Consider the following 13,940-nt stretch of genomic DNA (forward strand, 5'->3'; position numbering starts at 1 on the left):
CCCTCCTTTCTACCATGTACCCACAAAGCAATCCCAGAACCTCTGATGCAGACCTCTTTATCAAAATATAATAGTGAAGACACTCCATCAATGAGATAAGAGAACTTTACAAGTATGATTAATTTACTACAGGAAATATCCTAGGACAGGAAATATCACATACAAACTGGTTGATAAAAGTAGTCATTGACCTTTAGAAAGTAAGAAAATAATGAGTTAACTGAAGAACTTTAAAAATAAAAGAAACAAAGGCGTCTGGGTGGCTCAGTCGGTAAAGCGTCCGACTTCGGCTCAGGTCATGATCTCGCAGTTTGAGAGTTCAAGCCCCGCATTGGGCTCCGTGCTGACAGCTCAGAGCCTGGAACCTGCCTCAGATTCTGTATTTCTCCTCTCTGCCCCTCCCATGCTCATACTCTGTCTCTCTCTGTCTCCCAATAATAAATAAACATTAAAAAATTATTTTCTTTTTAATAAAAGAAACAAAGAAAGATTTTATAAAATAGTCCTAATAAAGAAATTATCCCAGGCCAAATTTACCTGTCACTGAATCAAAAGTCTTCAAAAAGGTTTTACTTTATTCAATCAACATTACCAGCATTAAGATGTGTTCTGTTTCATTTAACAAAGAAAAATCTTGGCATTGCTTTATATTATGATGTCCTCAATCCTAACATTTTCAAGATTGTTCATTATCATAAAACAAGAGAACATAGCTTATAGCTTACAAAGGAGATTCAATTCAGAAGTAAAATCTTTATCCCAGTAAGAATAATTCAGTGGATATCACATGATCTAAGTGGAAAAATTACAGAACAAAATTCCTTCACACAAAATCCCAAAATACCCAAAAGCTCAAATCACTAAACCACAGAGAGGAATAAACACAACTGCTTCATTTTACAAGCAAGGAAAATTAAGGCTCTTGAAAGATTCAGTAATTTGTTTAAAGGTTAAAATAAAACTTTTTTCCCCCACAGTGCTAATATTTTTTACACATAATAAGTTAAACCACTTATAGAAAGGTCTGATAACAGTTGTAAAAGGAGAACTAATGAATGGTTAGTTCTATAGTTTACACCAGTTTGTTTATTCTGAAAACCCTATCCTTTTAAACAGATCTCAGACCTAAAATGGGCAAAAACACATTTGCTCTAATCTTAAGATATCTACCTTATCTTTAAACATAAAGTCAAAGGGAGGAGGAAATATTTAAATCCTAATTCCACTACTCACTTACCCAACATTTTATGAATTTCCTTACTTCTGGACACAGTCTTCCTAGTACAGCTCTGAAAATATAGTAGGCACCAATGAATAGTTCTTGAATGAATGCAAATAGAGTACTGCCATTACTGCATGATATAGTGCCTATATATTTTGATGTTATTATCAAACACAAACCAATTTCTAAGTGATATTCTTCACAGAATATACGTGTAGTCTCAAAGAAAACATCCAAACTCGGGGCGCCTCAGCAGGTTAAGCATCGACTCCAGCTCAGGTTATGATCTCACGGTTCATGGGTTCAAGCCCCGTGTCAGGCTTTGTGCTGACAGCTCGGAGCCTGGAGCCTTCTTCAGATTCTGTGTCTCCCTCTCTCTCTGCCCTTCCCCCACTTGTGCTCTGTCTCTGTTTCTCAAAAATAAATAAACATTAAAACAAAAAAAATTTTTTGAAAATATCCAGACTCACTTACACTCAGGAAGAGAATCAGACATACTTCCCTTTTATTTTCTAGCAATAGTGTTACAAGATGATAAACCTATCTATTGGACTTATTAAAAACCATGGGAACTCTCAATCTGCTCATCTTTTATTTTTTAAGATTTTTTTTTAAGTTTATTTATTTTGAGACAGAGAGCATGTAGGGAAGGGGCAGACAGAGAGGGAGAGACAGAATCCCAAGCAGGCTCCACATAGACAGTGAGGAGCCCAATGCAGGGCTCAAACTCACCAATCATGAAATCGTGACCTGACCTGAAATCAAGAGTCGGATGCTTAACTGACTGAGCCACCCAGGCACCCCTTAAGATTTTATTTTTAAATAGTCTCTACATCCAACGTGAGGCTCAAACCCACAACCCCGAGATCAAGAGTCACACACTCCACCAAGTGATCCAGGCACCCTTCAATCTGCTCATCTTATATTGACCGTATGCTAAAAAGAATGCCAGTATAATCTTAAAACAAGTCTCCCTCATTGAATCAGCACCTACACTTGGCGCAGAATAACCAGTAATTTTAGTGATTGGTAAGGTTGAAAAATTTAGGGAATTCAACACTTTAATGATTCTCACTTATAAACATTACCTTCGACCACTTTTTAACCTAAAACATGCAAATTAAAACTAGCAGTGAAAATTAATTTGCTGAATTTTCTATTTACATGTTATTAAACAAAAAGTAATTGTACCATTATAGTTTTCACACTACATCAACAATCAAAATTAACCACAATTTTTTCAAACCAACAGGCTTAAGGTACAAAATCTCTATTCCTCAAACTAACTTATCTTAACTAGGAATACTAATGCCTCTAAACATTCAACAGTGACCATAACAAGATCAGAACGTAACAGCTGACACTATAGATGAAAATCAGAGAACCAATCAGCTTAATAACTTTGAGAATAAAGTACCTCACACTACCACTTAAATCACAGAAGATTCACTAGAAGCAGCTAAATTCCATTCAACAAATTCCGTGACAAATAATCACTAAAGGGCATCTGGTGGCTCAGTGAGTTAGGCATCTGAACCTTGATGTGGGCTCAGGTCATGACCTCAGAGAGCAGCATCCAGACCCACACAGTGTGGCATCCAGCCCCAAATCAGGCTGTGTGCTGACACTATGCAGCCTGCTTGGGATTCTCTCTCTCCGTCTGTCTCTGCCCCTTCCCCACTTGTGCTCGCTCACACACCCTCTCTCTCAAAATAAATAAATAAACCTTAAAAAAAGGCCAATCAGGGGCGCCTGGGTGGCGCAGTCGGTTAAGCGTCCGACTTCAGCCAGGTCACGATCTCGCGGTCCGTGAGTTCGAGCCCCGCGTCAGGCTCTGGGCTGATGGCTCGGAGCTTGGAGCCTGTTTCCGATTCTGTGTCTCCCTCTCTCTCTGCCCCTCCCCCGTTCATGCTCTGTCTCTCTCTGTCCCCAAAATAAAAAAAAAAAAAAAAAAAAAACGTTGAAAAAAAAAGGCCAATCAGCTATTCATATGTATGGTAGGTAACTATGGGAAGTTCTTCTGTTTATAGATATAGTTCTTCTGTTTATAGATATAAAAACAAAGCTACATTCAAAAAAACAAGAGGCTCAACTCTGCCCTCCCCCTAACTAATGGTAAGTAATCCGTTAGACCACTGCTTTGAGTCAAACTTTTATTCATTAGTTGATACGTCTGTGCTCTGTTTTAGGGTATTTTATGAACATTAGTATCCCCATGATTTTCAACATGTACACAAAAGCAGAGAGTAGTAAAAAGAAAAGGCCTACAATTACAATTCCTTCATTCAACAAATACTTATTGAATGAATACTACGCACCAGGCACTGTTCTAACCACTGATGAACAAGGAAGCAGCAATATTAACAGTGGTGAGGAAAAGAGAAATCTAAAGGTATAAATGAAGAATTGTCTAAAAGTAAACCAAATCTAAAGGACAAACTCTAAATCTTTCAACATGTAGAAAATATTGCACTAACATAGGAAATTATAAGCAAAAGAAAAGTAGAATAAGTGATAAAATGGGAAAATGTTTTCCTGTATGACTAGAAGGCATCCCAATGAGGAGAATACAATCATCTAGGGGACATTTCGAATATCTATTGAAGTGTTCCAGCTGTCAGAGCAATTTAAAAAATGCTACTGACATTTAATGGATAAGAGGCAGGAAAACATAGGAAACTGCAGCACAAATATTTTTATTCTCAAACTTCATATGGATAGTTAAGGAGATTAATAAAACATCTTTATGAAAGCCTAGGTCCTACCTCTATTCTATATATAAACACCAAGTCTTTCTGCATAATTTTAATATGCATTAAATGTCCAGAAAAACAACAACTGAGTAAAAGCAGAGAAAGATATACTTTATTTGGGCCTTTTCTAAGAATTGCTCACCATTCTGGTGGTTTGCATATCATGGTATTAAAGTTGCGAATACTCTTGGGGCACCTGAGTGGCTCAGTTGGTTAAGCATCCGACTTTGGCTCAGGTCATGATCTCACAGTTCTTGAGTTCCAGCCCTGATGGGGCTCTGTGCTGACAGCTCAGGGCCTGGAGACTGCTTTAGATTCTTTGTCTTCCTCTCTCTTTGCCCCTCCCCTGCTTGCTTGTGCTCGCTCTCTCTCTCAAAAATAAACGTTAAAAAAAATTAAAGTTGCAAATATTTTTAAAATTTTTTAACGTTTATTTATTTTTGAGAGACAGAGAATGAGTGGGAGAGGGGCAGAGAGAGAGGGAGACACAGAATTCGAAGCAGGCTCCAGGCTTTGAACCGTCAGTAGAGAGCCCCATGCAGGGCTCGAACCCACCAACCATGAGATCATGACCTGGGCCTAAGTCAGAAGATCAACCGACTGAGCCACCCAGGTGCCCCACAAATATTCTTTTAACAGTCTACTCAGGTAGTTGTTACGTCTACGTTTGGTGCCAACATCCAGTATATTATACATACCTTCATTATGGACAGCTGAGTACTTACATACTGAAATATGTATCATTTTATCATGATTTTCTTTTTATTTATCCTTTATCTTACAATAAGAGAATTATTTTATCTTTTTAAAAACTGTATGTGTAGGAAATTGTACTACATGAATTTCATTTCATTAAAGAGAGCATTTCAAAATATTTATTATCAAAAGAGGGCACTGAGTCTGATAGGTTTGAGAACCACAAGGCTAGAAGATCAGCATCACTGTAGGATACCTGCAGATCTCAGTTAACCCAGAAAGAGGTAGAAAAGGGCATGTAACTATGAAATATTCTCTTTATTTTGAGAATATATATTCGAAGCATGGTGAAAAGTAAACATAATGGAATCTTTATTGGAAGATGGTTCTCTAGGTTTAAAGTCATTTCAAATCTAGACAACATCAGAGTGAGTGACAAAGAGGTGAATACAGGATACACTGTCTATAAGAACTTCTCTGTGACACTTGCTGAAATTGTCAAGGAGAGAGATGACCCACCTTAACAGATTTTCAAGGAAAACAAAACTAACTGGCCTATTCGGAAAAAGAGGCTGCACAATCTATTCAGCATGCAAGAAAAGTATGCTCGGTTTAAATCAGGAGAACCATTTCTTTTTTTTTTTTAATGTTTATATATTTATTTATTTTGAGAGAGAGCACTTGCACATGCATGCGAGCACACTCAGAGAAGGGGCAGAGAGAGAAAGAGGGAGACAGAGAATGTCAAGTAGGCTCCATGCTCATAGTGCAGAGCCCCACATGGGGCTGTATCTCATGAACCTGAAGATCATGACTTGAGCTGAAATCAAGAGTCAGAGGAGGGGTGGGCCTGGGTGGCTTAGTCAGTTAAGCATCTGACTTTGGCTCAGGTCATGATCTCATGGTGAGTTCAAGCCCCATATAAGGCTCTGTGCTGTCAGGGCAGAGCCTGCTTCAGATTGTCTCTCTCCCTCTCTCTCTCTGCCCCTCCCCCCGCACACAATTTCTCCCTCTGTCTCTCTCAAAAATAAATGAATAGGGGCGCCTGGGTGGCGCAGTCGGTTAAGCGTCCGACTTCAGCCAGGTCACGATCTCGCGGTCCGTGAGTTCGAGCCCCGCGTCAGGCTCTGGGCTGATGGCTCAGAGCCTGGAGCCTGTTTCCGATTCTGTGTCTCCCTCTCTCTCTGCCCCTCCCCTGTTCACGCTCTGTCTCTCTCTGTCCCAAAAATAAATGTTGAAAAAAAAAATTAAAAAAAATAAATAAATGAATAAACTTAAAAAAAAAAAAAAAAAGGAGTCAGACGCTTAACTGACTGAGACACCCAGGCGCCCCCAGAACCAATTCACTTCTATTTGATATACATGCACCTGCAGACCTCTAAGGAATTCTGACTTGCTAACAGGTGAACTTAAAAAAAAGGATTTAAAAATCTTTCAGAATCTAACCTAAACTTCTGTAAGTGAAACTGTGAGAAGAACTACCCAAAATGTTTCTACTAAGGGGCTCCTGAGTGGCTCAGTTGGATAATCGTCAGATTCTGGACTTTGGTTCAGGTCATGATCCCAGAGTCATGGGATCAAGCCCCCACCCACACTCCCATCAGCTCTGCACTGAATGCTCAGAGTCTGCTTGGGATTCTCTCTCTCTCCTCTCTCTCTCTCCCCCTCCCCTGCTCAGGCAAGCTCTCACCCAAAATAAACATATTTTTTAAAAAACATTTATACTATGGTAGGGTCCTATTTCTCCACAAATAACTATTGCTCATTCCTATACTACCTTTCAATCCAAGACTACATACCTCCATTTCTCTGAATGCTCAGGCTTCCAAGAGGCACATACCAATATTATTTTACAGTCGTATATATGAAGGTAAACTGAGAGGGTCTGGTGTTTCAGCTGTGGTCAGCTGAGTGAATTAGTATCAGAACAAGGATTGATAATTCAATTCACCCTCTCTGCCAAGAGTTTAAAGACAGTAAAAGTTTAGGGGCACCTGTATGTCTCAATCAGTTGAGCGTCCGACTCTTGGTGTTGGCTCAGGTCATGATCTCAACGGTTGAGTTCAAGCCCCACATCAGGCTCTGCTCTGGCATCATGGAACCTGCTTGGGATTCGATCCCTTTTCCTCTCTGCCCCTCCCCCACTCACACTGTCTCAGTCTCTCTCAAAAAAAAAAAAAAAAGACACTAGACGTTTAAACACAAAATCTCCTGAGCTCATAAAACTTCTAAGAGAGTTGTAAGAGAATGAGAGAAATTAAAACTTGAATGATGGTAAGATGAGCTATAAAGAACCTAAAAGTTAGGCTTGTTGTCTGCTTTTTGCTTTGTTTTCAAACTGGAATTTCCAGGTGTCTTACTAAGTTACAAGTCGTGTTACTACCTCAATTAATTCCCAACTGACAAAAAATGTGGATACTTTTCTTTTAGAAGTTACCCTACAGTGTGTAACTTGAGAGGAGTAATCCAATTCCTCTGGTCTCAGTAACCACAAGGAGAGAAAGTGACCCCAACAGATACAGCTATAATGGAACAGCAGTCACTAACTGCTGTCCTAAATAATCCCTGTCATCAGGGCTTTGGCTAAAATTATATGGTCTCAATTATCTTACTGAAAATTCTCATCAGGATCCTAAAATTAGGGAGAAAAAAAGCCACATCAGAACAAAACCGTAAGCACCATGGACACAAGAAGACAATCTCTTTATCCTTCTACACCATGGTTCTTCAACCTCCGCTCTCTTGCCATTTTGGGCCTAATAATTCTTTGTTGTAGGGAGCTGTCCTGTGCACAGCATGTTAGCAGCATCCCAAGCCTCTATCCACTAGACGCCAGGAACAACTCTCCCCCTCTCTGCAATTGTGACAACCAAAAATGTCAATAGACACTGCCAAATGTTCTCCTGGGAGGCAAAACTGCTCCCAGTTGAGAACCACTGCTTTACACTGTCTCCTTTATTGCTCATTATTAAACTGTGAAGAGATTAAAAAGAAGTCAGCATGGAACGTCTGGACGGCTCAGTAGGTTAAGCGTCAGACACTTGATTTCAGCTCAGGTCATGATCTCACTGATTGGTTTGTGAGTTGGAGCCCCACCTCTGGCCTGCACTGACAGCATGGAGCCTGCTTAGAATTCTCTCCCTCTCTCCCTCTCTCTCCCCCTCTCTCACATGGGCTCTGGCACATACTCTCTCTCAAAATAAATAAATCAACTTAAGAAAAAGAGAAAGAAGTCAGCAGTCACAGGCTTATTCTTAGACCCCTTCTAATTTGAGTATATATAAAGAATTAGAAGCAATCCACACCTTCTTTCCTCTTTGAAATAATATGACTATAGCATTTTCTCCCTGAGTGTACATAAAGGTCATAAAAAGCCAAGTAAACATAAAGAAACACAAAGTATTAGAATCCAGTTGGTACTTCCCAAAAAAGTACAAGGGATTTTATCTACAGTAAGTTTAATATTTTTGTTTTTCCTCATACTGAAAAAAATCCCAAGATTTCCCCAATATATACATGTCTACATATCAGTAGAATTTCAAGGCCAGAACTAGCCTTCTACTTATAAGAATACGTTATTTCTTATTTCTAGATCCTGGCAGGGACTATATTTACTGACACTGTATACTGAAACTTCACATGGTAGTATCTTATAGCACTGGCACCTTTTTGATAAAGACCTCAGAACACTAAAGCCACTACTTTTAAAATATTGGGTATTCAACTTATCATTCAAGCAATATTTATAAGCAACTGCTACATAGTACTAGATAATCAAGCAGACTTTTTAGCTGGTGAGTCACCAATAGCAGAATCCAAGATATCTAGTAATTAAAACTTCACAGGGTACCTGGGTGGCTCAGTCAGTTGAGCCGACGACTCTTGATTTCAGTTCAGGTCACAATCTCATGGTTCACAGGATGGAGCCCCCAGTGGGGCTCTGTGCTGACAGCACAGAGCCTGCTTTGGATTCTCTCCCCCTCTCTCTCTGCCCCTCCCCCCACATGCACGTGCATATGCACACATGCTCTCAAAATAAATACTTAGAAATAAAATAAAATAAAATAAAATAAAATAAAATAAAATAAAATAAAATAAAACCTCTCAGGGGCATCTGGGTGGCTCAGCTAGTTAACTGTCTGACTCTTGATTTCAGCTCAAGTCATGATCTCATGGTTCATGGGTTCAAGCCCTGCGTAGGGCTCCACACTGACAGCAGGGAGCCTGCTTGGGATTCTCTCTCTCCCTCTCTGACCCTTCGCCAATCTCTCTCAAAAATAAATAAACTTATAAAAATAAAAAAAGAAAAATAAAACCTCTCCGGCCCAGCTCGTATCACTAAATTCCTTTCCAAAGTTCAGTAACACTACTAACATTACATGGACACTGCTCTGGGATCTTTGTATGAATCATGCTACTTAAATAGCAAAGTCAGTAGGCTTAGAGTTTTAAGAGTCACAAAATCTTTAAGAAATGTACTTTAAAAAAAATTATTTAATTAAAACAAGAACTGTACTCTTTAGCTACTCTTATTATGGAGTGGTTAGAAAGTTTTCCTGTATTAGAGTTATTATAAGCACACAACGATAATCCCTCGTATAGTACCTGGTAAAGAACCAAAGAAGGTAACATTACTTATTGACAAGAATGACATTTTATTAGAGCAAAGGTGATATAATAAGGAGATGTGAGAGAAGCCTGTTAGTTCCTTCAGGCAGAGTCTCAGAGGGAATACACTGGCAGTCCTTAATTAGACTGGTCTCTTTCCGGATTTGGATACTCTGATCTCCATAAAACACTTAAGAAACACCCTCATTTCATCAATACCAAAAGGAGTTTACTCTGCATATGATTTCTCTCACCTGTTTAATGAAAACCCTACCAGATTCCCTCTCAGGTAATATTGTCTGGCCTTGATTTTGATTTAAAAGAGGGGCAGGGTAATGTGCAGATGGAATGACACTTTTACATTCCATGACACAGCCCTATATGGTACTACTCAGTCATCCCTCAACGTAGCATAGTATCCCCATTAGTCTCGGCTTCACGTTGTCTCTCGATAGGACATCAGGTGAGGTAGAAGCTTCTGCTGTGACTTGAAAATAATTTTAAATTACCCAAAAATACACAATGCCACTTACCCAATCATATGTAAACTTGAAACCTTAAAGGCTTTAAACCATATAATCAAATTCTCTTATTTTAAAATCCAAATTTCACTGAAATTATTTTCACTGTAAACAGGGAAATACTTTTCAGTAAGAGAAGTTCCTAAATCCATAGTCACTTCTAGAATAGAGACTCTTTGATGAAGTCTAACGATAACAGTACCATTGAATATATTTTCATTCTAAAATTCTCTTTTTTTATTTCTCCTCATTTCTTTGTATCTTTTTTCTAAACGAATCTTTTCTTCTCTTATCTGGGAGTATCCAAACCAAAGACACACAAAGCTAAAATGGATGGATCAGGGTTAGCAGTAAGACGTGTTATTTCACCAAATTTATTCAACTAAATTTGGTTTAACCTATAGAGCATTAGGCATACTCCAATCTCTCTCAGACGTTATCACCAAAATTATTTTAATACAGACATTAAAGTTAGCTAGGCTCATGAATCTTTCATAGTAGTAGGTCTGACAAGAAAAACAATAAACAAAAACCTAAGGGGAGTTTCAGGGCTAAACCGTTTGGGTAAGCTATTGCTATTACCTGCACACACTTCCAAATGAATCGAAGTTCTGTACCCTAGGGGCACCTGGATGGCTCTGTCAGTTAAGCGTCCGACTTTGGCTCAGGTCATGATCTCACAGTCTGTGGATTCGAACCCCACGTCTGGTTCTGAGCTGTCAGCACAACTACTTCAGATTCTGTGTCTCTCTCTCTCTCTCTGTCCCTCCCCCAACTCATGCTATCTCTCTCTCAAAAATAAATATTAAAAAAAATTATTTTAAAGAAATTCTATACCCTAGAAATTGGGGAAGGCAAAAGAAATGAGTTCCAAAACCTTGCAACTTAGTCCCACTGAACACCATTATGATTCTACAGGGTGAATAAATTGGCAAGAGATGAGGTGGTTCTGAAGCAGGCCTTCTTCCCACTGACTGGGTCAAGAAACCCACCTAGCACTAGCTCATTAAAAGCTGACAATAAAACTCAATAGTCCACTTCTGGTGTTCAGAAAGGACAGCACTCAGGGATGACTGTTCTTGTGATCCAACTAGCACAAGAGTAAGTACCCTTTTGAGATGCAAACTAAAGCTAGACAAAGAAGAGCTTTATTCCAGAAAACCTGGCTCTGTATACCCTCAGAAAGACATCTGGTTTCCCATAACATTCGTCCAGTTCAAGAAACAACGCATGCCGACTGTATGCTAAGTACTTACAATGAAAGGAATCTCAAGTTTACATTAAAAAAATCACTTCTAAAAAACTTTTCAATGTTTTCCTATGTATACGGAAATCAGATTAGTGACTTACCAGTGTTTGAGTTGGTTTTTCAGCAGCAGAGTCAAGTTTGTACTGAATCAGATACTTACTGACCTGATCGTTCTTACAACCAACATGTTCAAGGTGACAGTCTAGGGTTAAGGATATAGAAATGGCCAGGAAACAAGATGAAACTCGCTGGCTCATCTGTGAATCAAAACCATACCCCTGACTACACTGCACCTTTTTCTAAAAATGAATGACAACAATGATTTACTAAGCGTTTCTTCCTTCTTCCTCAATTTACTCTTTTCTACTGCAGTCCAGCTACTCTCCTCAATCTGAATTCTACCAATCCTTCAATACTCAATCTAAATGCAATCTCAACTGTCGCTTCTTCCCTGACTTCACATCACCAACGCTCCCATATTCCCCTTCTCACTGAATTCTAAACCATGAACTATCCATCCTCATTCACCTATGTTGTTACTTTTTTCCATGTTTGTCTGGTCTTTCCAACAAAACTGTGAGGTCCTTAAGGGCAGGAACCATGTATTCCTTGGTACTGCCCCCAGGACTTTCAGCTGAGAAACTAATATGTACACCGGAAGTATTCAGTTATATTTAATTGCATTGGGTTTCAACTTACAAATCGGGTATGACAGAAAATAAATGAGACTAAAAAGTCATCAAACTAAGACTTAAAAAAACACCTACTAAGTCTTTCAAACTATCTCTTTTCAAGAGCACGAAGTGGGGACTTGAGAAGAAATTGTGCCAAGTTAGACTGTTTTCTCATTTTTAAAGGCAAACAGCAAACAGCACTTAAACACTAGAAGACCCCAATGTTCAACAAGGCATCACATTCAGCCTGTCACTGGTCACACATACCGGCTGAATCCCAGGCTCCCTCTCTGTGGTTAAGAGAGATTTCTGGAGGTTCTGGTGTCTGCTGGCAAAAAGAGAAAAAACAAAAACAAAAAACAAAAACAAGCAAAAAAGAAAAAAAAAAAAAACAAGGCATCGGCTCTTCTTAGCACTGAAATATGGCAAAAAGTGTGCACACACATACACAACCCAATCAGCAAGCAAAAGTGAAATACCACATAGATGCAACTATGACCCTGGAGTTATAGGGGGTGGGGCAAAAACAGAGGAAAGAAAATGCCATAGAAGCCTGAAAAGTGCGAACTTTTAGGTGAAAAGGCTAAATACCCTTTAGGCCCTTAATACCCTTAATTCACTAGACTTCATTTGTTTCTAAGAAATAAGACAAGCAGACATACTTTAGCAGGCTTTCTCACAGACTGCATCGGAGACACTATAAACACGGAGGTGAGTCCTGATGTAGCCTCCCTGTCTTAAGGCTGAACCTGGATACTGCCAAGGAAAAGAACGACCGTAACTGATTCTAAAGATGGCTGGCCAAGGGCAGAATTACCATTCATCCCTGTGGGTCCCCTTGCAGTAGCTTATAACCCAACCCAAAAGAGCTGGGTTTGAAGGGTTGTAGCCCGCTCGCCTGCTGCAGAAGCACATTCTTTACAACCACAGCACTACCTCTCTAGAGGCTAACAGACAGTCTGGCAGAAAACTGGTGAAAACCAATTTTATGTCAAAGGATGCAGTCCCCAGCATTCTGTCCTGGATCTTTCTATTAAGTAAATAGGCAGGATTGGAGAAGGGGACAAGTAAGGGAGGTGCTGCTATAAGACACGGGCAACAGGACAACCAAAATAACCAAGCTGCAACAATATGTCCTGCCTTCTTCCCAAAGCCATTCCCTTCAATAGTGACAGGGAGCACAGGCCGTCTGCAAGTCATTAGCACACTTGTTTTCACTTTCACAAGAACCTTGGAAACCAATGAAGAGCAAATCCCCCCTCACCTCCCCGGAGCTACGTTCCAACCCTCTTTTTCTCTCTGTGCTTGCTTGCTTCCTTCCCTAGGGACAACCGAATAGGGACAATCCTCAGCAATCCGCTATTTGGCTCCACTGGAGAAGGGGGAGGGGGGGATCTGGTTAAAAGTGGAAAAGGCCACAGAGGTAGATGAGAAACAACTGCAGAAAGAGTACCGAGAGGGGGAAAGAGAGGTCATCGTGGGAAGGAGACAAGGTGAAAAAGAGGGAAAGAAAATTGAAGGAAGAGTTGTCAGAGAACTTGCTAAGACAGACAAAAAAATGGAGGGGAGAGGGTCAAGAGACGAGAGGAAGCGAGGGGCAGGTGGAGCATCCGAGGGGGGAAAGGGCTGGGCGGGAGCTCCGGAGCCGGGGCCGGGACGCCCGGGGTCTGTGACGAGCCACCGGAGAACAGTGAGCAGCGGGTATTTGGGAGACGGGTGTCAGAGGAATCCGGGCTGTGCAGGAAGCTTAAGACCCATTCGGGGACTTCGGGGCGAGGAATCCACGCGGAGGCCCAAGCGCAGAGGGCACGGGGCTCTTACCGGTAGTTTGGGGCTGACCTCGCCCTTGCAAAAGTGGCAGAAAAACCGGTGCGCGGCAACAGCGGCGCCCGCGCCCGCCCCGGCTGCTGAGGCCTCCGCCATCTTTCTCTTCCGCCGCGGCTGTCCGAGAGGGCAGCGGCCCGTCCCTCGTCAGGCCGCTACCTCCCGGCTGCGGTCGCCGCCTCGGCCGCCGCCGCTTCCTCAGGGCGGCCCGCCGCTCCAGCGCCCGCGTGGGTCACGTGAGTCCGCCGGGCCCAGCGAGCCGGCGGCGCGGACGGCGACCCCGCGGCCCGCCTCCCGGCACCAGAGAGGCGCAGGAAGGAGAGTCCGCCCGCCGCGGCCCGCCCGCCGGCTCTTCAGACAGCGGCTTGCAGGTCCTCCAGCCTTCCAGCGAGA

The 13,940-nt window shown here is 41.2% G+C and overlaps 1 protein-coding gene across 2 annotated transcripts in view; it reads right to left on the minus strand.

Annotated features, from left to right (window-relative positions):
* The window catches only part of RNF115 (ring finger protein 115), an 85,809-nt gene extending 71,977 nt beyond the window's left edge, over positions 1-13,832 (minus strand). The window contains exon 1 of one of the 2 annotated variants that reach the window (XM_003990538.6): positions 13,545-13,832. In XM_003990538.6, the coding sequence (XP_003990587.1) occupies positions 13,545-13,646 (102 nt within the window). In that variant the 5' untranslated portion in view covers positions 13,647-13,832. The remainder of the gene's footprint in view (positions 1-13,544) is intronic. The other variant, XM_006935057.4, reaches the window with a different exon arrangement.
* Between the last annotated feature and the right edge of the window lie 108 nt (positions 13,833-13,940).

Source organism: Felis catus, chromosome C1 (assembly GCF_018350175.1).
Source record: "Felis catus isolate Fca126 chromosome C1, F.catus_Fca126_mat1.0, whole genome shotgun sequence".
Taxonomy (NCBI): domain Eukaryota; kingdom Metazoa; phylum Chordata; class Mammalia; order Carnivora; family Felidae; genus Felis; species Felis catus.